Source organism: Triticum aestivum, chromosome 7D (assembly GCF_018294505.1).
Source record: "Triticum aestivum cultivar Chinese Spring chromosome 7D, IWGSC CS RefSeq v2.1, whole genome shotgun sequence".
Lineage (NCBI taxonomy): Eukaryota > Viridiplantae > Streptophyta > Magnoliopsida > Poales > Poaceae > Triticum > Triticum aestivum.
Genome location: NC_057814.1, coordinates 67,323,880 through 67,351,366, shown reverse-complemented (window position 1 = coordinate 67,351,366; position 27,487 = coordinate 67,323,880). Strand labels below are relative to the sequence as shown.

Genomic DNA, 27,487 nt, shown 5'->3' with positions numbered 1-27,487 from the left:
AACTGGTATATGTTCATGGCGTCATGCCCTTGACACATATGTAAGATTGGCATTCCCAACTTTAGTAGTTCGTTCCACAAAGTTAACTAGTGGAAACTAGAGCAGAAGAAGGTGAACAAATCTCACCATCAGTAACCGACCGTCATGCATAGTATTATGCATACTTTCAAAATTCTAGATGCACCATACTCTACACTATTCACGGGATTGTTCTAAGCAGCTATGCAAAGGTATTATTTCCCCCCGCGCGCGGGGGGGGGGGGGGGGGGGGAAGGCGGTGTAGGCACATATTTATCGATAATGAAATATTTATCTGTGGATCTAGTCAGGTGGATAAGACACATGAAACAAAGGGGGTGCTTGTTTCCAGGGACTTTTTGGTGTAGGGACTAGAAAAAGTCCCTTCTAGAGACTTTTTAACCAAACAGGAGGGACTACTATGGACTAAAAGTTGCTTTTTGGGACTAAATGAAGAAGACTCTCAAGAAGAGCCTTTTTTTGGGACTTTTTGGGACTTCTCCAACAATGCCCCTCCCTGCACCCATTGCCACGCCGCCCCATGGTGTTGTTTGGTTGTTTTTTTTCTGTATACTAGGGGTAACATGGTCATTTAATAACCTCTAGGGAGGGACTAGGGACTTTTTAGTCTCTGAAAACAAACGGGGAGGGACTTTTTAGGGACTAGGGACTTTTTAGTTGGGACTAGAAAAAGTCCTAGGACTTATGAACCAAACAGGGCCAAAGTTGCATAATGCTCCTTTGTGCAATCAATGGAATTAAATGTAATGAAACTAATAATAATATCAAACTCTGTCATGTTGAACAAATAATCATGGGTTCAGGTTTCCTTGTTTGGAATGAAGATCCAAGAGATTCTCCAAGTATAAATTATTTATATTATATACAATAATCAAGAGACACATAATTACTTACAAATAACAATGGAAATGCATGAATCCTCGGTTCCCCTCACACATCACAATGAAACAGCACACATGTATCTCACAAATCAAAGGTAAGGTAACCCTCTCAAACATAACTCTTCACCGAAGAGCTGTAGCCATCCTGGTCATCATAGTATTTGGACCATAGCATGATCCCTCCATATTTTCCCGTGCTCTTGATCAATGGGAGAACATCTGATTTTAGATCATCAGCTGGGATGAACCCGCTCCCCGCAGCCTGAGGTGATGCCGGGAGGCCAAGGAAGATCTGCTTTGCAGGAACCGTCAACCATTTCTTCCATGCGTCAGCTAGATTGGAAGTGCTGCCTGAAGTGTACTGGCAAGGAGCGTTGTTGTAGAACTGCACCCACACATAGTCAAAGAGACCAGTGTTTAGGGCGCCACCCACCCAAGCATCCGGGAAAGGGCACTGCGGCGCGGCAGTCAGGTACACCCTCCTCCCGGAGTTGTTGTACCCCTTCAGGAATCTTGCAAGATCGTCCCAGTGCAGGGGTGTGCCGCCCTCAATATCGAAGTCGATGCCGTCGAGGACTGCATCGCCGAGAGGCCGCGAAGGTGACTTACCTCCCAAGAAGTTATTCCACAGGTACGTTGCGACATTCTTGGCATCCTGGGTTGAGGAAAGCTAGTAGCTGCCTGCCCTGCCACCGATCGAGAGAATGACCTTGACACCGCTACTCTGGCATGACTTGATGTCGGAGCTTAGGTTCGTGCAGCCGCCGTTGGTCGGGTCGCAGTGGCCTGCCAGGTTGAGGACCTGCGGCTGGCCATTGCCAAACGCGGCGAGGAAGGCGAGGTTGACAAATTTGTAGTTCCCAGTAGCGTAGGTCTCCGCCAGCGTGCCCTCGCCACCATTCTGGCCCTAGTAGATGGAAATGCCACCGGCTTCCGACCCAAGGAACTGCGTCGCCGCTACTGCCAGTACCAGCAGTTGCAGCAGGGATGATGATCTGCTAGCCATTTGTGGAGCAATCCCTATTGCTTCTGTGTATGCCTTGTGTTTTTGCTTGTGTGTGTGATGATCTGAGTTTGGGCTCGGATGGGTTGGCTTATATACGAGGGGACTCGTGTAGTGTGAAATCAATCTGACACTCCCCGTATTGTTTATGGTCGTACGTGGCTTGTCGGGCACATGGATGGATGAACGCATGTGAATGCGTTCGGCTCTCAGCTTCGAATCAACGGCGACGATGTTCGCGATTTTGAACCACGTTTTCTTGGACGGAATAACGTGCAAGGCACCAGTCCAGAATAAGAAAAGGTGATCGACAGGGCTGTTCGAATAAAATTACTGAACACAAAAGGCCAAATGGAGAGGTGACGGTGATGGATCGTACGAACGACGCCGGAGCACACGCAGGCTCGCGGGCGAAGCAGATCACACTGCTATGTCTCAATGACCTCTGGCGTGAGATAGGGGGAAGAAGGGTTGACACCTGGTGTCCAGGTCAAAACGCACTTTCTTCATTCTTTTTTTAGCAACATTTTTGAAAAAATTACATATTTTAAAAAATGTTAACTACTTTCAAAATATCATTTATTTGAAATGTGCTCATGTATTTTAGAAATATTAAATATTTTCAAAAAGCTAGAATTTTTGAAATCTACGAAAATAAAAAAGGGAAATTTTCAAAAAAGAGGGAACAAAACTAAATGAATTTTATTATAGAAAATCAAGGTAAATTCGCTTTGTCGCCGAAATCACTAGTTAAGGAGTACTCAATGCAAACATCACTCCCACCTTCCCTGATTGCGACAAGTGGCGTGCTGCATGTGCACCTGGGAGTTTTTCCTTTTTTCGTAGATTCGTTTATTCAAAACGTTTTATCTCTTAAACCATGCGTCCAAATCTCGAACCGTTTTCACCGTTGGATTCCTCCTGCGGAAGCAAAACCGTACCTCTCGTGAAAAAATAGAAACGCATTTTTTTTCGTTTCCAAGAGGACGGCCGTGCCTCTCGTGAAAGCACAACCGTGCCTCTCGCGGAAGGAAAAAACAGAAAAACATGTTTTTTTCGTTTTCGAGAGGCACGGCCGTGCCTCTCATGAAACCACAACCGTGCCTCTATCGAAAGCAAAACCGTGCCTCTCGCGGAAGGAAAAAAATAGAAAACACGTTTTTTTCCGTTTCTGAGAGGCACGGCCGTGACTCTCGCGAAAGCAAAATCATGCCTCTCGCGGAAGCAAAACCGTGACTCTCGCGAAATGATTAAAAAATGTGTTTTTTCGTGGTCCAAAAGTTAAGGAAGACCGGTGGAAAACCGAAACGTCAAAATAAAACCCGAGAAAAAACCGTTTAAAAAGCAGAAAACGCGTGCGGAAAAATAAAGAAAAATAAAATCCGGAGGGAGCGTTCAGAGCGCGACACGTGGCGGGTGGCTGAGAGCGCGCCAAGTGGCGCTGATCGTTGTGAGGCTTCCGAAGGAGCACTCGTTAATTAGTTGCTCTCCTTTGTCGCTTATGCGACAAGATGCCGGCATGTCGCACAACCCACACGCTGCGATGGGCCGGTCCATGGAGCATGGAGCCAGGTCTTTTTAGATCCATTTCGTCCATCTTCTAGCAGTTTTCGTATTTCCTTTTGGTTTTTTATTATTTATTAATATTTTGAAATATTTTTTCCTTTTTGAGTTTTGTTTTCCCTCCCTCTTTGGTATTTCAATGCCAAGAATTCTCTTAAATTCATACACATGTTTACAAAACACATGAACATTTTTACATTTTTTTATTTTCATGCACATTTTCAACTAGTTGCGGGCTACCCCCCCCCCCCCCTAGAGTCACGTATGGGGCCTTGCGGGCCAGGCACGGTCCGCTTGGTGGAGGGTGCGCTTGCTCAGTAGGAGGCTAGAGTGGGTTTTCCCTTCTTCTTTTTTCCCTTTTTTTCCCCTTTCTTCTTTCTTTTTTCATGTTTTCTTGGTTTTCTCATCTACAGGTTGCATCCATAGTACGAGTAATACTTCCAATGGTGTACAAGTTGCATCCTTCAAGGAGACACGTTGCACCGCGCGTGAGTAAAGGTTGCATCAGAAATACCAGATGCAATGGAGGGAGCACATGTTGCACCATCTCAGGAGTATAGGTTACCCTAGGGAGTACAAGTTGTATTGTGCAGGTCGTACAATTTGCATTGCGCGTGGAGCACAAGTTACATCTGAGAGTACATGTTGTATTGCACGGAGAGGACAAGCTGCATTGAGCAGGGAGTACATGTTATGCTGAGGAGTACAAATTGTACTGCATGGGGAGAGCATGTTGTATTGCGCAGGGAGTACAAGTTGCACTATGTGACGACATGCATCCTTTCTTGGGAGGACATATATGTTATTCTGGGGACGACAAGTTTGTAATAACATATTTAAAAGCATAAGTTGTGTCCAGAGAAAAGTTCGTTAAAACCTACCAACATTAGATCAAATTTTCACAAAGTTATCGCCACAAGGAATGCAATCTGACAACGGTTTACAACTTGGGCGCTCGGTGTAATAGATTTTCATTCAGAAAAATGGATTAAAAAGCACATACGCCAACCCAATGGAAAAAAAAATCCACCAAAACTCTCTGGTTGCGACAAATGACGGACATACACTGCGCCACTTGTTGCCACTGAAGGAGTTTGGGAGTGCCATTTGCAAGTGGTGCCCCTCAACTAGTGATTTCATTTTAAAATCCGTATTATTTTAATCTTATAATTACATCTTAATTATATGTAATAGGATCCTGTACCCAAATTTTTGGAAGAAAGCTGGAAGATCAAAAAGAACATTGCTTTGGTACCCTAGCTTCGAAGTGGGCCAACCTAGCCGCTCCCCTCCCACGCGACCGGTCGCCAATGCGTTCTGATGTGTTCCTTATAAGGGACTCAACAATCACACATGTCCTTGTAGGAAAGAAAAATCATTGAAACTTTTTAATTGGGCAACCCAGTTAGACACCTCATGTGTGATTTGGGGGATCTATGACGCTCGGAGCCTAGTAAAGGAAATGCCCCTTAACATAGGATCCCTCTGTGGAAAACAAAAGCAAACATCAGGATTGATGAGAGCCCTATTCGATGCATAGGAGGGGAGTAGCCGCGACTGGGTCAGGACCATAGTGACCAGGCTTAAGCAACTATAGTGACCCAAGTTTTTCCGGTTCTAGTTTTCTACTATTCGCAAATTTTTTAATTTATTAACATTTTTTTATATGTACAAATTTGTGAACATTTCGAATTTTTAAAAACAATTTGTTATAAAAACAATAACTTTTTTAAAGGAAAATAATATAAGTAAACAAAAATAAAAAAAATAAAAAAAGGAAAAACCCTGATAAAGACTTATAGATAAAACAACGAGATTGAACCATTTTTGTCATTTTTGTTTACTTATGTTGAACTTTTTCAGTTAATTTTTTTCATATTTTTATAACAAAAGTTTTTGAAAATTCCAAATGTTCACAAATTTGTGCACATTTTTATATTGGCGCAAATTTGTACACGTATTTTTAACAAACAAGGCTAGCCGCCAGGGCTATGTCTCGCCCGTATCGATTGCTATGTGTCGCTGTAGTTTGCCTGCTCTGCTTCAGTTTTTTTTTCATATTCGTTTTCTTTTGCGTTTTCTATTTTTTTTGTTTTCTCATTTATATATTTCGTTTTCCTTTTTTCTTTTGTTATACTTTGTTTTTCACTTTCGTTTTCTCATTTATTTATTTTTAAAATGTGTACTTTTTCTCAGTACACAATTTATATTTTTAGCACACATGTGAAACATTTTTTTAACGTACTTGGACATTTGTATTCCAAAAACATGATTTATATATTTTAAATACATGTTTTGAACACTTTTTATAATACACATTGTACATTTTTTAATGGCAATAAACATTTTCTAAAACTACAGGAACATTTTTGTAATGGAAATAATAAAATGAGCCTACTGCAACTTTATTACATTGTATAAACTTTTTTTAATATGTCACGAACAATTTTGAAATGGAAATAAACATTGTTTTAGTCTACTTGATCATTAGCTTGCATTGCAGAAACATTAAAAATGTCACGAACATTTTTCTTAATCGCTGATTTTTTCTGCAAAATGTCACATAATTTTTTTAGTAGTATGAAACATTTTTTACATTATGTACACATTTTTTATATTGTATACACTTTTTTTGAACATGTCACAAACACATCTTTAAAACATATGAACATTTTTTTAAAATATAACATGTATTTATTTGAATTAAGGAAACAACTTCTTACATTGTATTAACATTTTTCTCAAATTCCATGTATATTGTTTAAATACGTAAAATTTGTTAATGTCACTAACATTTTTCGTACACATGATTAATATTTTTTATAGACATTTACATTTTCAAATGCTTGATTAACATTTTTTAAAATTTTATGTAAAGTATTTTGAAGATATATGTTTAAAATAAGCAAAAACGAAAAAAGGGTAAAAACAAAAACAAAAACACTGGGTGTCGTCAGCATGATATGGCCGCATGGTTACTAGGTCAGCCTAGCAACGAAGCCCTGCAGGCGAGCATGCGTTATGAGTCGCTGCGGGCGGCACATAGCTGAACCCTTGGCTAGCCCGGTAATGGGTATTAACGGCCCATCCACTGGTTCGGCTCCCTTTATCCGGCCCATGCATGCATGATGCATCCTTGCATTCATTCATGCATTTTTTCCCTTCATGTATCCTCTCATTCCTCTATACATCAGTACATGTATGCCTTTGCATGTATCAAATACCTAGTACTCGACTTGTAAAAGCATCTACAGCGGGACTTGCAAATTCGGCCCCTCAAACGCCCGCGGACGTGATCAGGCGCGTCCGCGGACAGTGACCGGTCACACCTCAAATTAGCCATTTTCATCTGAGTCTCACATATTTGAACCCCTATATCCATACAAAGCATGCAAAAAAAATCCTACGTACTACCCTAGCTAATCTTCACCGTCGGAGATGTTCACGACAACGGTGCCGGGCGCCGGCTGGACGGGCGGGTAGGAGGGCTCCGGCTCCTTCTCTTCCTGCTCGTCATCATCCATGTAGGCGAGCATCTCCGCCTCCTCCGCGGCCTGATGCGCCTCCATCTCCTGCCGACGACGGCGTCTGGCTTCCGCAGCCGACTCCTAGCGGAGGGAATCGATGATGGCATGCTACTCTGCCTGCAGATCCACGTTGCCAGCGTCCCCCACATCCTCCTCCTCCTCCTCAACCTCCTCCCCCTCCTCCTCCTCCTCCTCCTCCAACTCCTTCTTCGGATCCACTGCATCGGGAGGTAGCCCCGTGGCGATCCGGGCTTCGCACCTTGCCCGAATCTACTCAAGGAGCTCGAGCCGGCGCTCCGGCGTTAGAAATGGCTCGCTCCTCACCCGATGGCGTGGGGGCATGGCTACTAGGCGGACGGGGAGAATGGAAAGTGGCGACGGTGGCGGACAAGCAAAGGAAAATGTGGATGGTAGGGTTTCGGTGCCGTCGACCGACTTAAATAACCAGGCTAGGCACTACAAGGCCCGCTAGAGCAGCGCCACGATCGGTCCGACAGAGGAGACGAGCTTCGGACCGACGGGTTTCTGGGCGTTTCCGCGTGGGACCCCGCCGCCAGTCCGAGGTGGCGGGCATGCCCGGACGCCACTATATCCACTCCATATTTGGGCTAGATATTTGGGGTGCCGGTCAGCCCGAGCGTTTGAGGGGGCCATTTAGGTCGAAAAATCATGACCGTCAGTGACCAGATGGGCCGCCCGGACGTTTGATGCCGGTTTGGGACGCCCGGCTATAGATGCTCTAACCGTGCAGATTGCCCATAAGCAGTAGCTAGCTTGTAGTAGCAGTACTGCACCAGAACTATCGGCCGCGGTGGCAAGTGGGGCGACCTCGCATTGATTTCCACTCAAATTATCCAATGTACTCAATCGGACCGATTTTGCAGTGACCTGGATGCGTGTATGGCCATGGCCCATCGATGATCTATCGATCATTGGAAGCTCAAATGGAGGAGCTCCGTCCCAGCTACAGAGGACGCCTACGTAGCCACTCCAGTTAAGACTGATTCGCTGGAGCAATTATTCGCGGTCCACCGGATGCGGCATGTCCTCTTTATGGTTTCATTTCGGTCTGACAAGCCGTCCGATCAAGACCATGACGGCCAAGATCAGTGAAGCACACGTGAAGAACCAGGGTATTATTAAGGTAGAGGTACAGTACCAGCTAATCGTATCATGGCATCATGGGGTTCTGTAGACTACTCCCTAGTGTCAAAAACACTCTTATATTATGGGACGGAGGGAGTATCATTTAAGGTAGAGGTACAGTATTTGCAAGTGTACTGCATGTCCTTTTTTTTTCAATTTCCAAGTGTACGATATCGTTTCATCTGGATATCATTAGTGCCAGTGCACGGTATGCTTGGAGATGATCTTGGTTCCATTGTATGTACGTGCAGCACAGTTCGAGGCTTCCAGCAACAGCTAGACTGCTACTGCCTACTGGTGCAACTTCTGAATCCCTGTCTGCATGCTTGCGGTCCAGAAAGGTAATGAGCCATGATATAACTGGTCATCACTAATAGAGTTAGCTAGGCAAAGTAACCTTTCTTTTTCTTTCTTCAGTTTGATTTGGTTGGGTGCAGTCAGAGAGGCCAGTACCCTGGAATCAATCTTCCTCACACACACACACAAGAGTGTGTGGTTGGTTGGGGAGTTGAGAAGAGGACCGCGCGCGGCATTGCTCGTTAACTGAACTCTCCTATTTGACGAATAGTCGTTCAACTCTGAACACGACGTCGGGGTGTCCAAGTCACTGCTTGATCCTCGACAGTTGACGCTGAAGCCTGCAGGACATGAACGGCATGCGTAGCCTTGCACGCCTGGTTCTTGGATAAGAAGGCATCATTCTAGTTTGACAGGGATCGCCGTCGTTGGAGAGGCGGAGCTTTCCATGACAGAGAGCTCAAACAATCAATCTCGTACCAATATGTCCTCCATGATTAATTATTTTCGTGAGACATCTTATGGAGGGTCTCACCAATAATATAAGGGAACGACCCAATTTATAGACTGGGCGCGTTCGTTCCCTGTTGCTGCAGTCACTCATGATGGATCACTATGACTCCATCAATTAGCTAGGTGCTGCTAATTGTACGACATGATCAGACTTTAAGCTAAATAAACCAACCTTCAGATAGTTAGATGCCACTAACATGTTGGTACCTGCAGTCTGCAGGGACTGACAAATTAACTCTTGCCTTGCAGTTCATCAGCAGAATTCTCTGTGCCGTAGTGGAATGGGCAGTGCTTGCTCCTTCTAACGTGATATTTTTAAGCATGGCAAATCGAATATTTTCTTATGGTAAATTACATGCCGCGAGCATGGCAATTCCCCTCGGCAAGCATGACAAAAAAAAAACCTGAACATGACATATTTTCCATCCTCGTAGAAGGGAATTGCAAAATTTGGAACTCTAACTGGTGTCTTACTCGGTACACATCGAGATGTTTATTGCAAAATTCCTGCAAAGCAATGCGAGACGACTCTTGCGTGCCCGTACTCGGTACTCCCTAGCGTTCCAACGATCAGCCGAATTGCTGTGACAATCATTCAAAATGTCGGTATCATAAAATTAAAGCGGCGACAGTTGAAGAAATACCAATATAATTCCTCTCTCTTTTCCCAAAAGTCTGAGGTTGCTTCCCTGTCACGGCTCGGACCTAACTAATGCCATGGGCGTTAGGAGAGAGGAAGGAGCTGTTAGCATGGAAGTTATATTGGGTCGGAAGCTATGGCCTATAGCTCGTACGTACTACTCGTTGGTGTGTGTTCGATCGCTTGCAAGACACAGTATGGATCAGCATATCCATGCATGCTGCCGCCGATAACGACGGCCCTCGCGCCGCCCACCGCTAGTCCACGTTAATTATCCAGAAACGTACCGGAGCACCTGTCCATATGCTAATCATCCAAGGAGAAGAAGAAGAAATGGTTCTTGCCCGCTGATGGCTGATGCTGCTACCTAACTAGGAGTAGCAGCTGCCAGAGTGTTAGTGGTTACGTACGTACCTGCTCCCCTTGTCCTCAAGCTAGCAAGCGGCTCAAGTTGATGGCTGGAATTATTTTTCTGGTGCCGCATGGAATTAAATGGTTTTGTTTGGTAGGCAGGAGGGCCACCTGGTTAGTTAAGCTAATGGCAAAGCTGTAATTATGTTACTAATTAAACACACACACACACACATATATATGGCCGAAGGTGGCGTCGGCTCTCGGTTGGCTTGGCGTTGGTCTTGAGCTGGTCTCTTCTGATCATGATCATATATATAATCTTTATGCAAATCAACCTGTGGTTGGATGGTTAGAGGAACAGTGATACCTTCAGTCCACCAGGGTTCAAGTCCTGGTGCTCACATTATTTCTGGAGTAAATCTTAAGATGATATGCCGGTTCAGTCTCTCGAAGATGCTCATAGGGGTAGGGTGTGAGTGTGTGCGTTCATAAGGGTGAGCGTATGCGCGTTTATATGAGCACTTGCGTCTTTACTATGTTCTACTAGTACTATACATTTCAACAAGAATAATTAACCTAGCTATGAAACTATCAGTTACGTACGTTGAAGTTTGCATGCATGTCCTCTGGTTCCACTTCCTCGGTTCCTCCAATATCCTCCGGTAATGGAGTTGTTGCCGGCTACATACACATCTCTCCTCTCCCCATTACGTTAAGTATGGCTGCCAATATACGGAGATATTCGTTGAACTATGAACACGACGTCCAGGGTCAGGGTGTCCAAGTCACTACTTGATCCTTGACAACTGACGCTCCAGCCTGCAGGGCATGAATCGCATGCGTAGCCATGCACGCCTGGTGCTTGGATAAGAAGGCATCATTTTGTGGCAGGTTCTCGTTACCAATAATGTAACGACCCGGTTTCTAGTTGATCTAGACTGGCAGGTCCGTTCCCTGACGCTGCAGTCAGATGGATCGCTAGGACTCCAGCGATTAGGTGGTGCTGATTGTACGATAAGATTCAGTCTTACAGATAAATGAAACCAACGAGATCGATTGACGTCATTTACAAATGCCTTCGCAATTCCTCGACAGAATTCTCCGTGCCATAATCGAATGGGCCTTGCCAGCTCCTGCCAATCTCCAGATTCTTGCAAAATTTGGATCCTGAGATGTTTCTTGTAGAATTCATGCGAATTTTTTTTTTAAATGAAATTCATGCAAAGCCGTGCAAGGCTCTAACGTACACGTACTCTTTTTTTTTGAAGATGCATATATTTTTTTTAAAAGAAAGAGAGTATAATGCCAATGACGGCATGACCGATACCTCACCAGACGGTGGTGTACCCCTACTTCGCTAGCGTTCCAAATTGTAATCGAATTGCTGCAACAACAACCACTCAAAATGTCAATATCATACTAGCATGCAGAGCACCACATAAAACGAAAGTCATGACAGTGCAAAAACAAAATCCAATATAATTTTTCTCTCTTTTCCTAAAAGCTTCATGTTACTTGTCTGTCACGCTCGGACCTGATGCCACGGGCGTTAGGACAAGAGACGAGGGTTGTTATCGTGGAAGTTTACTCTCGTTGGTGTGTGTTCGCTTGCAAGACACAGTACGTATCAGCCAGCATATGCATGCATGCCGCCGATAACGACGGCCCTCGCTGCTCTCTGCTTGTCCACGCTAATTATTCAGCAACGTACCGGAGCGCCTGTCCATAGAAACGAAGAAGAAATGGTTCTTGCCCGCTGATGCTGATGCTGTTACCTAACTATGATGAGTAGCTGCTACAGGGAGTGTTTGTGGTACGTACCTGCTCCTCTTGTCCTGGAGCTAGCTGCTAGCAATAGCAAGCAGCTCAAGTTCATGGCTGGAATTATTTTTCTGGTGCGGCATGGAATTAAATGGGTTTTTTCCGCAAATTTTTTTGGAATTAAATGGTTTTGTTTGGTAGGCAGGAGGGCCGACCGGTTAGTTAAGCTAATGGTGTTAGGTTGATCTCTCTCCCGTTCGAACCCAACGGGTCGAACGGGCCCCTGACTCGCGCCCTGATCGGGGGCGCCCAACCAAACCATGGTTGGTGGGCCCCTGTGACCCGCGCTATATAAATAGAGGTGGGGGCCGGGGCACGACTTATGAGGTTAATCGCTGCCACAATCCCCATCTACAATCCCTACCGATCTAGGGTTAGCGCGGTGCTCACGGGAAGCTCCACCACCGTCACCTACTCTCTGCCATCGCCGTGTGCCCTAGCATCTCGATGGCCTCCGGCTCGAGTTCATCTACTGCTGGACAAGGTAGGTTCACCGGATCTACTAGCCTACTCCGATCCAAAGATCTATCAATGGTATCAGCCAGATCGGGCTAGTTGATTTCGGTACAAAGAAACAACAACAGAAAAAGAAAAAGACAAAGAGATCCCCTCCCCCAAAGAACCCTAGAAGGGCAAAGAAGAAAAGTTGTGCCGCCGCAAGGCCGCGCCGTTCCTCTCGATCTCGATGCGCATCGGCAAGCCGAGGCATCGAGAAGAAGAACACCCCCCTTTTCAGGGGCAAAGAACACCACCACCGACCCATTCGACGGCGGCGCGCTCACCGCACGGGGAACGCGCGACCGGCGAAGGGGTCGGTAGGGGCGCAGCCGCTCCGTCCATCTAGGTCGCCGTCGTGCGGCAGTTGCCTCTTTTTCTCTCTGTGAGGAGGTGGTGGATGGAGAACAGAAAAAGAAGGGAAGGGGAAAAGGGACAGCCGGGCTCGCGCGGCGCGGTGGTGGAGCCGTCGCCGGCGGCCGGCGGCCAGCGCTCTCTCGCGGTGGCTGGACGACCAAAGCGAGCGCTGCGGGAGAGGCAGAGAGAGGCGCGTGAGCGATCCAATGACGGTAGGGTTCGATCGGGAGGCCGATCGCAGCTGGTTTTGATCCTGCGAAATGAACGGCTGGCCGTCAGATTTCATCGGACGGCTGTGACAGAAACCCTAGTGCTATGCTGGGCCACTGGGCCGAAAGAGAGGGAGGCCGGGCGCAGTCGCCGTTGGGCCGTGCCCAACCGCCGCGGGCGCGCTGGGTCCAGGCCGGCTGGGCCGCGCGCTGGGCCGAGGCCTTAGCCGCACGCCGTTGCTGCTGTCGATTTTGTCCAGTTTCTGGGCAGATTTTAAATAGCTTTCCTATGCAATTTTTTCCAACGAAAATTTTGTCTAGAAAATAGAAAAGTGACAGAAAAAGTTTCTGAAAATGCAAAAAGAAAATTTTCAGAAAATAAATGTTCATGAATTTTATAAAGAAAATTAAAAAAGTTCTTGATTTTATATTCGGTCATAGAAAAGTTTCTATAAAAAGTAAAAAGTTCGTGAATTTTTATTCATGATTTTCCGCTGCGTAAATAATTATTAGTGCTCTTTTACAAAGAAAATTAAAGTTTAAATAGAATTATTTTTAAGAGCATGTTGAAGAGATTATTAAAATGAATATGATTATGTTATTTTTTTGACCAACGTTGTTAATAACATGATCATGTTTTATTATTGAAATTTAAAGGTGCATTTATTTCTAAGTTTTGCCCAACGGTAATATAGATTTAATTGCATAGACAATTATATGTTTAATTTGACCAACGTTAGATTAATACATATGATTGTTATATTGATGTCACTTAAATTGTGATTTCAGGAGGCTTTCACTTGATGAGTTGCCTAAAAGAAGTTCCGACACTCAGAGGTGACAACCACACTGAGTGGAGGAAGAAAGTTGAACTGGCGTTTGACTGGGTTGTGGAGAAACCACAGTCGGTCAGACCCAGAGAGCCAGTAAGAGAGGCTACTGATGATGATGCTGCATGGGCTAAAAAGAAAGGGGACTATGCTCCTTTGGAGCAGTCCTACCTCATAGATAACCAAAAGTGGGTCAATGCAAACAAAAAATGCATGGCCTTTATAAAGAACACAATTGAGAGCGCCATTGTGGGCTCCATTGCAGAGTGCACTTCCGCAGGGGAGTTGCTCTCAAAGATAAAGAGCCAGTTCACTGGCTCTTCAAAGATATATGCCACCCAGGTGTTAGAGCAACTAGTGACAGAAAAATACACAGGTGGTAGTCATGGCATAAGAGAGCACATCCTCAGGATGAGCAATATGGCAGCAAAGCTCAAGCCCATGGATGCGGATCTGGAGATCAAACCAGCGCTCCTGGTCCACCTTGTCATGGCTTCACTGCCGAAGGAGTTTGAAACTTTTGTTGTGAACTACAATATGTCACCTGGAACATGGGACGTTGAAAAGACAATAGCAATGTGTGTCCAAGAAGAGGAGAGACTTAAAGCCTCACATGGTGGTACACTCAACTATGCATGGTCAAAAAAGAAAGAATTACAATCAAAACAACAAAAGTTCTCCTTCAAAGCCACAAGGAAAAGCTTCCTATCAGCATCAGCGTCAGCAACAGCCTTTCTCAGTGGACAAAGACACTTGTCTCCACTGTAAGAAGACCGGGCATTACAAGAAAGACTGTCCTGTTTGGCTAAAGTCGATCATGGCAAAAAGAGGTAACAATATAGTTTCATTTGTAAATGAATCCCTGTATGCACAGTTTTCATAATCCACTTGGTGGATTGACTCAGGAGCAACTGTTCATGTTGCAAATTCTTTACAGGGATTCCATTCGACGCGGACTATGCTAAGAAGCGAAAGACGCATTGAAGTGGCGAACGGAGTTGAAGCAGAAGTTGAAGCTGTCGGTGATATCTCCTTGGAGTTAGCTGATGGATTCAATCTTCTACTTAGAGATGTTTTATTTGTTCCATCATGTCATAGAAACTTAATAAGTGTTTCTTGCTTGGACAAAGATAATTATGAATGTTATTTTGGACATGGCAAGTGTGCCATTTGGTTAAATAATGCTTATGTGGGTGATGCTTTACTACATGATGAGCTCTATTTGTTATCACTTCGTGAAAAAGTTTATTCCGTTTGCAATGTGAAAGAACATGTTTCCGCGTCGAATAAAGAACAAAGAAAAGAAAAAGAACATTTGACTCATCGAAATTATGGCACTGTCTCTTGGGCCATATTTCGAAGGGGAGAATAGAAAGATTAGTCAAAAGTGAAATTCTTCCTCCGTTAGAATTCTCAGACTTAGAACAATGCATAGATTGCATTAAAGAAAAGTACGTAAAACAAATCAAAAAAGGTGCAATCCATAGCACAGGCACACTAGAAATCATTCACACTGATATTTGTGGACCATTTCCGGTGAAAAGTGTGGATGGATATGACTTGTTCATAACATTCACAGATGATTACTCTCGCTATGGTTATATTTATCCAATCAAAGAAAGATCGGAAGCGTTGGATAAATTTAAAATATTCAAAGCTGAAGTTGAAAATCAGCACGATGAAAGAATAAAGATAGTAAGGTCCGACCGTGGGGGAGAGTACTACGGTCGACACACTCCATATGGCCAAGTCCCTGGACCTTTTGCGAAGTTCTTGCAGGAGACTGGCATAGTAGCCCAGTATTCAATGCCGGGCGAGCCTCAACAAAATGGAGTAGCTGAAAGGCGCAACCGTACCCTTATGGATATGGTGCGTAGCATGATGAGTTATTCCAACTTGCCATTGGGATTATGGATGGAGGCGCTTAAAACCGCCATTCACATTCTCAATAGAGTACCAAGCAAGTCGGTGCCCAAAACACCGTACGAGCTATGGACAGGAAGGATGCCCTCCCTACAACACTTCAGGGTGTGGGGGTGCCCTGCTGAGGCCAAAATGTTTAATCCAAACATTGCAAAGTTAGATCCCAAAACAGTAAGTTGCCACTTCATTGGCTATCCAGACAGATCAAAAGGTTTTCGTTTCTACTGCCCTGACAGATATACAAAGTTTGTAGAAACGAGGCATGCAGTCTTCTTAGAGGACGAAATGATGAGGGGGAGCTTGGTAGCTCGGAAAATTGATCTTGAGGAGAAGAGGGTGCATGCACCTAATCCGATGATTCAGGAGCCATTTTTCTCACTACCAGTTGCAACTCCACCCATGACAGCTATGGGGGAAGACCGGAACCTGTCCGTCAGGAGCCGACTGAACCCGTTGTTGAGCATGAAAGGGAGGTGCAACAGCAAATTTTAGAAGAAGTGCCAGAAGTTGAGGCACAAAATGTGCCAGAAAATGAGGCCCTTAGAAGGTCTACAAGACCAAGAAAGTCAGCTATTTCTACTGACTTTAAAGTTTATAACACAGAAATGGTTCATATGGAAAAAGATCCCACCTCATATGAAGAAGCCATGAGAAGCCCTCATTCATCGAACTGGATGAAGGCAATGGAAGGCGAGATGAAATCAATGAGTTCCAAAGATGTTTGGGACTTAGAGGAAATTCCCAAAGGAGCCAAAACAGTAGGCTGTAAATGGGTCTACAAAATTAAGTATGACTCTAAAGGGAATATAGAAAAGTATAAAGCACGACTCGTGGCAAAAGGATTTACACAAAGAGAAGGGATATATTACAATGAGACATTTTCTCCAGTCTCATGTAAGGATTCCTTCAGAATCATAATGGCATTAGTTGCTCATTTTGATTTAGAGTTACATCAAATGGATGTTAAGACGGCATTTCTGAATGGTGATTTAAAAGAAAAGGTCTACATGAAACAACCCAAGGGTTTTATCATGGAAGGCAAGGAAAATATGGGATGCCGCCTGAAGAAATCCATTTATGGATTAAGACAAGCCTCTCGGCAGTGGTATCTAAAGTTTAATCAAACGATTAAAAGTTTTGGATTTAAAGAAAATATTGAGGATAATTGCATGTATGCAATGTTTAAAAATGGGAAATATATTTTCCTAATCTTGTATGTGGATGATATCCTGCTTGCTAGTAGTGATGTTAGTCTACTGCAAGAAACAAAGAAATACTTATCCTCAAATTTTGACATAACAGATCTTGGTGAAGTATCATATGTTTTGGGCATAGAAATTCACCGAGATAGGAACAATGGAGTCTTAGGACTATCTCAGAAAGCATATTTAGAAAAGATTCTTAAAAAGTATAATATGCATGCGAGTAAAGCCACACCTGCTCCAATAGTCAAGGGCGATAGTTTTGGGAAATTCCAATGTCCCAAGAACCAGTATGAGATCGATCAAATGAAAGCAGTACCATATGCTTCGGCAGTTGGCAGCTTACAGTATGCACAAGTGTGCACTCGCCCTGACTTAGCTTTTATCACCGGGGTACTCGGTAGATATCAAGAGAATCCAGGCCTAGAGCACTGGAAGATGATAAAGAAAGCATTGCGTTATGCGCAAGGCACGAAGGACTACATGCTAATATACAGGAGAAGTGATTCCCTAGAGATAAAGGGTATTCAGACGCAGATTTTGCGGGGGACAGAGATGATAGAAAATCCACGTCAGGATACATATTCACCCTCGCTGGGGGAGCTATTTCGTGGAAAAGCTCCAAACAGTCGATAGTTGCATCATCCACGATGTATGCAGAATTCATAGCATGCTTCGAAGCCACGGGGCATGCGATATGGCTAAAGAAATTTGTACCCGACTTGAAAGTGGTAGATTGCATTCACAAACCACTAAAGATGTACTGTGATAACCAGCCCGCAGTATTCTATGCTCACAACAACAAGTCGAGTAATGCTGCAAAAACAATAGAGATAAGGTATTATGTTGTGAAAGATAAAATCCAGGATCAAACTATAAGTCTCGAGCATATAAGGACAAAGGATATGCTTGCGGATCCGCTAACGAAAGGCTTACCATCCAATGTGTTCAAGGAACACTTAGCCGGCATGGGTTTAAGGGAAAGCCTTATGATCCTTGGATAGGCCCAAAAGGAACAGAATTTGTTTCTGAACATAACGTATGTTGTAGCTGTATGATTCTAACGGCAATTAGGCCGTGACGATGAAACATGCTCTATGTACCAATATGTGATGAAACAGATAAACTAGAAAGTATAAAGTTAAAAGTAAAGTTGAGATCAAGGGGGGGAATGTTAGGTTGATCTCTCTCCCGTTCGAACCCAACGGGTCGAACGGCCCCCTGACTCGCGCCCTGATCGGGGGCGCCCAACCAAACCATGGTTGGTGGGCCCCTGTGACCCGCGCTATATAAACAGAGGTGGGGGCCGGGGCACGACTTACGAGGTTAATCGCTGCCACAATCCCCACCTACAATCCCTACCGATCTAGGGTTAGCGCGGTGCTCACGGGAAGCTCCACCACCGTCACCTACTCTCTGTCATCGCCGTGTGCCCTAGCATCACGATGACCTCCGGCTCGAGTTCATCTACTGTTGGACAAGGTAGGTTCACCGGATCTACTAGCCTACTCCGATCCAAAGATCTATCAAATGGCACTTCTCTAAACAACTGATCAGGTTTGTTAATTGGATAATCAGAGGGTACTGGTAGTCTAGTAGCCGAGCCACGTGTTCATGTTACAAGGAATCCATAGAAGAAAAAAGGGTCTGTCTAGGACACATCTAAGCTGATTTTCATTTTGTTTGTGGTCTGTTTTTTTTCTATTTTTTTTTGTTTCTTGTTGCTTCATTATATATTTGTGGGAGTTTAGATGTGACATCCTTAAAAAACATTTAGATGTGAATTAGACAAACTGATAAATGTGCAAGGAATCGAAGCTGTCAAGAGATGTCGCTGCCTGGCTTGACGTCGGTCTGACTGCAGCTGGTCTCGAGTCTCGACTCATCATGACCAGATAATCTTATTTAACTGGCTTGATGTTAATCACCTTGGCTACCGACCGACGATGCATGTGATGATGCAATGCACGGCAGCTCTCGCCCTCTCTGCAGATGTACATGCATGTCACCGAGGCTGACGCATTAGTCAAAGCACGGTCACAACGAAGCACATGCATGTGCCGGTGTCTGATCAAGATCAAACACTCCAACGACCTGACCGGTCCGTCGCCGGTCAGTGTTGTTTTATCTGTGACGTTTAAAACGTTGTTTTCCGGCTGTTTTGGATAACAAGGTACAGCATCATCTGCACATGCAGGGTTGGTCGATACAATCTGTGAGTAATTTAGTTAAGAGTCGAACTCTTAGTTGAGAGCTAAATTAAGAGTTAATCTCCATTTTTTTTCGGAAAGGAGGGTGCACCATGGTCAAGGAACTCCAACGCCCACAAGCCCAAATCAAGTAGCCACTAGAGAGTTTAATTAGTTGGTAACCATACATACGTTTCGGCAACGATAATGAACCTTCTAGCAATAGCAAACCATCAGTTGGTTACGTTCGTTGACCACCTTGTCAACCTTTTCCCCTTGGACCCACACCACTTGGCACATGCATGGCCCGGCCATCCATATCCAGTGCCAAGTTAGTTCGATATTTTTCTACATTATTTTTTCGAGGGAAAAAGTTAGCTCGGGAATTGACACGCCATCCAGCCCGGCCGGCAAACACCAGCCGTTGCACCCGCATCCATCCATGCTTGCATGCATGTCCTCCGGTGATGGAGTTGTTGCGCGCGCGCTGCATACGTATCTTATCTCTCCTCCCTACGTTAAGTATAGTCTTCCCTTTTCAGTGGAGATAGATATTCAATGATTTTTCTCGCGGGAAATCGAGATATTCAAATCAGTATCACGTAGTACGACACATGCATGCATGCAAGTGCAACAACCGCTACGCTACTAACAAACACACAGGCGAAGGGAACACGAATAATATTTCCTCTGACAAATAAAGCCATGCACATAGGCTGCAATTCCACAAATACAGTATCCCAGCGCTTTATAAAGCTGGTGTACATTTTAGTGTAACTACACATGGATCATTGCATCTGCATGCGGATGCTGTTGCTGACAATGGTGTTTGACCTGCTGATAGCATGGCGCCCTTCCTTCCTGCACCGGGAAAAAGATGAGGGCGAAAGCAAACGATGGTGGCGTCCGGTTGACACAATTGCAGCATAACCACCGGTGCTGTTCAGCTGGCTGGCTGCTAGCTGATGTGGTCGTTGTAGGTTTCTGTTTCTGAGGAAGCACGGCTTTTTGGCGACGGATTCAAACAAAGGGCTGGCTGCCAATTATAACGGGGGCTGTGGAATCATGCAGCATGTGTATGTGTACGTGATGATCATGATGGTGCTGGACTGCTGCCTAGCTAGCTGCTTGGTTGATGGAATTGATTACCTAATCAGGCCTCCCTTTCTCTTTTCCTTGTGAGATCATGCACTCGATGTTCTTCAGTTTTTTTTAAGGAATTATATGCAGTGTGTGTGTGTGTGTGTGTACATAGCACCATTATATGAGAGAGACCAGTAGCTTTCCATGCAGTGGCATCAACAAAGCAGGTACAGTAGAGCTCATCAGTGCTGAGAGCCTGCCTGTAAATACGCACCTACCTACTTAATTAAATTGCATTATTTCATTGCTGGCTAATAAGTTAATAATCAAGCTTGATGATTCGAGAATAATTTGTACTACATGTCGGGAGTCTGGAGAAAATGATTAGGTGGTTGTAGTAATTAGTTATACTCCCGAGGCCATACTACTACAGTCCAACTAGACTGGCACCACCGGGACTTTCAGGACTCTACTGTGGTAGTATTATACGCCCATGGCCATACTGCATATAATTGGTCACTTTGCTTTTGTTCTCACATTATAGATTGGACAATAAGAGAAACAAGATAAGAAATACGCAGGCCCCGCTTTCATGTCCCTGCTTTCCTGGAACATCACATGCAAATTAATCGCGGGAAAGCTAAGCCAACCAGACGGTATTAGTTCTGACAGCGAATTAGCTTCCCTGATCTTAAGGAAGAAGGAACTAAACCTCTACTCATCACAAAAATACCAATTGTTATCCAAAACACACACCCGCCAAGTGCTCCTAATCCTCTTCCCAATGTATACTAGTGATTGGAGCGCCATCCGGTGGCGCCGCTTGAGAGGAAGTTGTGCGCACGTTTTCATTTAAAAAGATACATAGAGTCCTCGAGTCCTCGCCTCCGTCTAAAAAAACATCTAAAAAAACCATCAACTTCATTAAAAAAAGTAAAAAGGAAAAAAATACCACAACAGCCTACTAGCGAGTGCCATTTTGCATAACCCTCCATTTAAAAAATACCAGAGGTCCTCATCTCCATCTAAAAAAATACATTTAAAAAATAATCCACACCTTCATCGAAAAAAAAATTGCAAAAGATTTCTTACCGCGGCCAACCAGCTTGCGCCACGTGGCATAGCTAGTTGGCCGCCCTTCACGCGTAGCTTATAATGGTTTTAATGCTCTAACTTCAGTCAGATAACTCAACAGTGGCTTGTCGGACATGCGGGGGGGCACATGTCAATGACCCAAAGTCATCTAGCTGAAGTCAGAGGATATGTGCTCTAAATGTACCACACCCAGGAACCTATATGTCATATGATGATATCACAAAGGCATAGGGAGATCAGTTCATCTATCGAGGGTTCAAATCATGGTGCACACAAAATTGCACCAACACGGGACTGGAGCGTTTTGCGTATGGTCATTTGGTTTGGGAGATGAAATTGTTAACGTGTGTTAGGGAGTTTTATCCTCAGAAAATTCTTCATAGTCAAAGTAGAGTTGCAGATCGGCTGGCCAATTATAGCCGTACCGAGAGTACAACGGATGTGTGGTTGATCTCGGCTCCACCTTGTATTGAGGATTTGTTGCCTTTTGACTGTAACACTATTACATAGAAATAAAGCCCCCGTTAATTCGCAAAAAAAAAAAACATGTGTCTGAATTTATTTTTTTGCAGTTAGCCGATTTACCCCCTTGGCCAGATCACATTTGGCTCTGTGGCCTGGGGAGCTGCCCCCTCCTCCTCAACCATCGTGCTTACCGCTGCCCCGACCCCCTCCCACACCCTTGACCCGTGCTAGTCAACCCTATTCTTCGCTTTTGTCTGGAAGGTCACAGCTCGCTCCCGCTTGTAGCGCCGCCCCGTCTCCGGTGAGCAACCTGAATTGGCCTCGCCGTGTCGACCCCATCTTCGGACTCGTTCGAAAATCGACTAACATGTGTGATTTTTTCAGGCACCAGAGGAATACCAAATTTGTACTCCCTCTGTTCACTTTTATAAGACATTTTAGATAGTTCAGACAGCTCCCAAAACAGTTCAAAATCAGATGTCTAAAACGTCTTATAAAAGAGAACGGAGGGAGTAGTAAAAACGAACATGTTAACATATTAGCCAGCAAACGAAATAATGCAATCTACTTGCTTTCTTGATTTCATTGCATAAAAAGATATGTAGCCTAGCCTAGCTAAAAAGTGGTAACCGGATAAAAGCAGGGGAAGATAAAGATTTGATGTACTGACATGATTGAACATTGGAACACGAGGATGAAAGGGAACCAGGGAGGAAAGGGTCGAGAAAGAAAGAGTTCATGCATGCACAACAACCCGGTGACAAAAATACTAGTCTAGTGAGTAGTACTAGTTAGTTAAGCCCGGTGAAGTGAAGATTGATTGAGGCGAGGTGGGCTAATGGCGCAACAACAGCTACGTGCCACCGGACCACCGGCGCCGTCTATATAAGCCGCCGAGCCATCGCCCATTTCCTTCATCAACCCATCCATCCACCGAGCGATCGGCACTCCCACTCTAAGAGCTCCGAGCCAGCCAACAATGGCGTCCTCTCCGCTGCTCGTGGCGCTTGTGATGGTCTCGGCGTGCTTCCTGGCCGTGTCCGGCCAGAAGTTCAACGCCATCTACAGCTTCGGCGACTCCATGTCGGACACCGGCAACCTCTGCGTCAACGGGCCCCCCGCCGGCCTCACCCTCACCCAGCCCCCCTACGGCGAGACCTTCTTTGGCCGTGCCACCTGCCGCTGCTCCGACGGCCGCCTCGTCGTCGACTTCCTCGGTACGCACGCTCGCTGCCGCCGCCGGTTTTGATTTGAACCCGCCATGCATGCATTTTCCCTCCAAAACAAGAGAAACAGAGCATGCGCTCTGCTTCGAGCTCGAGGGCGGCAGGTGAGCTGACGTGCTCTGTTTTTGGCGTGTGCGTGCAGCCGAGAAGTTCGGGCTGCCGCTGCTGAAGCCGTCGAAGCAGGGCGGCGCGGACTTCAAGCAGGGCGCCAACATGGCCATCATCGGCGCCACCGCCATGGGCTCCAGCTTCTTCCAGTCGCTCGGCGTCGGCGACAAGATCTGGAACAACGGGCCCCTCGACACCCAGATCCAGTGGTTCCAGAACCTCCTCCCCTCCGTCTGCGGCTCATGTACGTAACAAACACCGCCATTAATCCCCTCCTACCTCCTCAACTCTACCGCCATCGCCATTAACGCCGCCTGGTCCAGGCCAAGGCCAGAGAGAAAAACAAAAATGGTCGCCTGCCCGCCCCCACCCCGTCCCCATGCATGATCACGCGCGCCATTAACTAACTCCACGTCCTTGTTGTTGGTGCACTGCAGCGTGCAAGACGTACCTGTCCAAGTCCCTGTTCGTGCTGGGCGAGCTGGGCGGGAACGACTACAACGCGCAGCTCTTCGGCGGCTACACGCCGGAGCAGGCGGCCGGGCAGAGCCCCACCATCGTGGACGCCATTGGCGCCGGCGCCGAGAAGCTCATCGGGCTGGGCGCCATGTACGTCGTCATCCCCGGGGTGCTCCCCGTCGGCTGCTTCCCCATCTACCTCACGCTCTACCAGACCTCCAACGCCGGCGACTACGACCAGTACGGCTGCCTGAAGCGGTTCAACGCGCTGTCGGCCCGCCACAACTCGCTGCTCCAGAGCAAGGTGACCAGCCTGCAGGGCAAGTACCCCTACGCCAAGATCATGTACGCCGACTTCTACTCCCACGTCTTCGACATGGTCAAGAGCCCCGCTAGCTACGGTACGTCCCTCCGTCACTGTTTGTACTGATCGTCCTCCTCCCACTCCTTGTCTTCTCCGGCTCCGGCGAGCTGATTATTTCTTTGTGCGTGTGTCGATGTGCAGGGTTCAGCACGAACCTGAGGGCGTGCTGCGGCGCGGGCGGCGGCAAGTACAACTACCAGAACGGGGCTAGGTGCGGCATGTCCGGCGCGTCGGCGTGCGGCAACCCATCGTCGTCGCTGAGCTGGGACGGGATCCACCTGACGGAGGCGGCCTACAAGAAGATCGCCGACGGCTGGGTCAACGGGCCCTACTGCCACCCGGCCATCCTCTCCTAGAGCGAGCGACCGAGCTCCGGCTCGTCGTTTGGTTGCTTCCTTTCATTCCTCGAAGCTGGGGAGGGAATGGATTACTATTATTTTTAGCAGAAGAAGAAGAAGAAGAAGAAGATGTGTTGCGAGAATAAGCATCGATTTGATTAATTCTCGTGTAATTTGCGCTTGGGCTGAAAGAGATTCGGCGGTTATTTATGTGCTCGATTGAATGTTTGATGAAAGGTGTGGTTGGAGCGTTCATGATCCAGTGCGTACAAAACCAGGACCAAAACTAATCATTGGCACCAAACAAAAAAAGAAGCAAAATTGCCTCACCGATCGATCGAAGTCGCGATTCGGTAGCAGGAACTTGACGATCGATGATAATAACCTTTCAACACCTGAGCTGACCATTTTCTTTGCTTGAAAGAGACATCACATGGCCAAAAGCAACCTGTGCTCCACACCGCGAGTGCACAACAGAAGTTGCTATGCTACTACATGTGAAAAATTGAACCCTGTGTTCCTCTTTTCTAATCGGATGATCGACTGGCCGATCATTTGTTTGATTGCTTCCCCGGCCAGAATGGACGATGCATGATGAGGTATTGAGATGTCCTCGATCGGTCGTAGAAGCGCAACTGGACTTTGCAGTTTGTACCGTGGCATTGGATTCAAACGACCGTGCCAGTACTTGAGTACTGAGTCTTAGTAGTACCACCAACGAGACCAAGCTTCAAAGTTTGCCTTTCCCGTGCATCATTGACCAACCTGCTTCCAAGCTATCTTTTTTCTCCTGTTTGTACGCCACTTTTTTCAAGGTTGCTCATACGCCACCTGGACCTATTATTATTGATTATTATTATTATTATTATTTGATGGGAAAAGCTTACCTTCAGCCGGCCGATCGCGAGGGCGCGTCCACTGCCTCCGTGTCCATCGGATCCTCTGTTGATCAGATGGACGAGAGCACCCCCGTGTACATGTGTGTCTGCAACTGAGCCTTTGTTTCGAAAAAGAGAGTTTTGCAACTGCCTGGCTTTTTGCAGCGGTTCTGACTCGTGCGGCCGGGAGGGCGATGGCGGCCACGAATCTCGCTGGATCCGACGAGGATGGCGCGTGGGCAGGAGGCAGGAACGCCCCGGAGCCGCCGAGGCGGAGACTCGTGCGGCTAGGAGGGCGATGACGGCAGTCGAATCTCGCCGGATCTGACGAGGATGACCCGTGGGCAGGGGGTGGGGAAGCCCGGGAGCGGCGGGAGCTCGTCTCGGTGATGTCTAGCGGGGTTGACGGCGAGCTTCACAGCAAGGACCCGTGACGATACCGGCGAACGACGCTCCTGCGGCGAGAGATACAGAGAGATGAAGAAAACAGAAGGAAGAGGAGGATGGTGATGAGGTGACTTTGGTCAGAGGTCGGGTGCTCGCCGGCGGCGGCGCGAAGGCGGGGACGAGCGGCGCTGATCCTCCCTCGCCACCATCCGGCGAAGCTCACGGTGAACGACGGTTTCGGGAGAGCGTGTTTCTGAATAAAGCTCTTGTTGAAATAGTCAGTGTGTTTCTGAAACAAAGCTCTTGTTGCAAAGAGGGACCATATGCAGAAATCTTTAAAATTCTGCAACAAGACCTTTGTTGCGAAAAAAATTCTGAAGCAAGATGTCTGTTGCAGAAAATAAAAAAACACGCGCAGATGATCTTTAAATTTTTTGCAACAAGATCTTTGTTGCGAAAAATTTCTGCAATAAGATGTCTGTTGCAAAAAATAAAAAATACAGGCTCGGGTGATTGCAACAAGCAGACTGTTGCAGAAACACCACTCTTGTTACAAAGGGTGGCTGCTTACATTACGTTGGTAAATCGGACGGTTATTAATATGTCAATCTAATGGTCAGCAAGGCGGCGGATCCTTTTTGAATTTCCGCCGGCGGACACGTAGCTTCGCCCTTGTTTGATTCTGCCGAATACAGAGTCGTATAATTGTGGCCCAGCCCATAAAAGCCTACCCAAGGGAGCAACTAGTTGGAGGGTGCTCCCGCATGCACTCAGTAATGCTACACGCACAGGGTTATTACGGGGTGGATCTGCTTGCAGCTTGGGGTTGACTATTTGGGAAAATTGGGCCACCCCAAACTGAAAATAAAGGGGGGGAGGGGGCTGGTTTACTTAGTTGGAAGAAGCATGTAATGCCCCTATAAGGCCCGTGAGTCCACCATTTTTGCCCGCGTGCTAGGTCATTTTTCCTAGGACGGGAGCGCCCCAGCACGTCATGTGGCACTGTAGCGCCACAACTCATCCGGCGATTTTCTCATTATAACGTTTTTTTGGGGGGTTTCCTGTTTGTTTTTCAGTTTCATTGACGCTGACCCCGCGCCATCGTTTGCAACATTTTTTTATGCCATCGTTTGCAACATTTTTGTGCCATCGTTTACAAAATATTTTATGCCATTGTTTGCAACATTTTTTTCTTACCGGTTGCAACATCCATCTTGCTAATAAGCTTAAACAAATGGTTTCTTTGGCAACGGTTTTTTCTAGTTGATTTGTCCTTATATATATTAGCCGTAGTGTAGTTTAATAAACTGCTCATAGCAATTGTTCATTTCATTTCATTTCTTTGCATTGGTAGTTCTTTTTCATTTGAAAGGGCAAAGGGGGGAAGGGAAAGGATTGACCCTCAGGGATCATATTACTCAAGAAGACTTGAGGAAAATAGCAGGATTGGAAAAGTTCGAAGACTAGAAATCGGTCCCTATGATCAAAGTTATATACTCTATAACATACACTACTGGAATTAGCTTATTTGCCGTCTGCCAATTCTTTGCCGTCTGCTGGCTGACGGCAAAGAAGGTCTTTGCCGCCCGCTTACATAAAACGGAAGGCAAAAAACTGGCTGATGGCAAAGAAGGTCTTTGCCATCAGCCAGTTCTTTTTGCTGTCAGCTGGCGGACGGCAAAGAGAGAGATGGGCCCCACTAACGAGCTGCTTAGAAGAAAACCTAACGGCCCCCTCTTTGCCGTCTGCTAGCAGACGGCAAAGAGCAAAAAAGTGGACGACAAAGGAGGGCGGACGACAAAGAGATAACGTTATTTTTGGCAGATGACAAAGTGAGCTCTTTGCCGTCTGTGTTTTTTTGGCAGACGGCAAAGAGGAAACACAGCACACAGATCGATCACGCAGATCGATGACTTGGCAAGATCTCAGACGCACATCTCCACCCTCCGTCGGACACACACCCCAGCCACCCACGACGCACGCGCCCCCAGGGCAGCACCCATGCGCCCAGCCCCATGCCCCGTCTTCTCTCTCCCTTATCCCCACCCCCACCGCACGCCTCTCTCTCTCTCTCATTTCTCTCCCTCTCGATCCA

The 27,487-nt window shown here is 46.2% G+C and overlaps 1 protein-coding gene and 1 pseudogene across 1 annotated transcript; one reads left to right on the top strand and one right to left on the bottom strand.

The window, feature by feature from the left end:
* Positions 1-1,029: 1,029 nt before the first annotated feature.
* On the bottom strand, positions 1,030-1,926 carry LOC123163956 (hevamine-A-like; annotated as a pseudogene).
* A 20,551-nt stretch (positions 1,927-22,477) lies between these two features.
* LOC123166195 (GDSL esterase/lipase At5g45910) lies at positions 22,478-24,382 on the top strand. The gene is made up of 4 exons (XM_044583963.1): positions 22,478-22,849; positions 23,001-23,210; positions 23,404-23,826; positions 23,931-24,382. The coding sequence occupies exons 1-4, from the start codon at positions 22,612-22,614 to the stop codon at positions 24,143-24,145; spliced, it is 1,086 nt and encodes a 361-aa protein (XP_044439898.1). The 5' UTR covers positions 22,478-22,611; the 3' UTR covers positions 24,146-24,382.
* Positions 24,383-27,487: the final 3,105 nt, after the last annotated feature.

What these genes read in the sequence shown, in the direction of transcription:
- LOC123166195 (XM_044583963.1), top strand. Translation starts at nt 22,612, where the DNA reads ATGGCGTCCTCTCCGCTGCTCGTGGCGCTTGTGATGGTCTCGGCGTGC. An exon ending in CCTCGTCGTCGACTTCCTCG is followed by an intron (nt 22,850 to 23,000) that starts GTACGCACGCTC and finishes GTGTGCGTGCAG; the next exon opens with CCGAGAAGTTCGGGCTGCCG. An exon ending in CAAGAGCCCCGCTAGCTACG is followed by an intron (nt 23,827 to 23,930) that starts GTACGTCCCTCC and finishes GTCGATGTGCAG; the next exon opens with GGTTCAGCACGAACCTGAGG.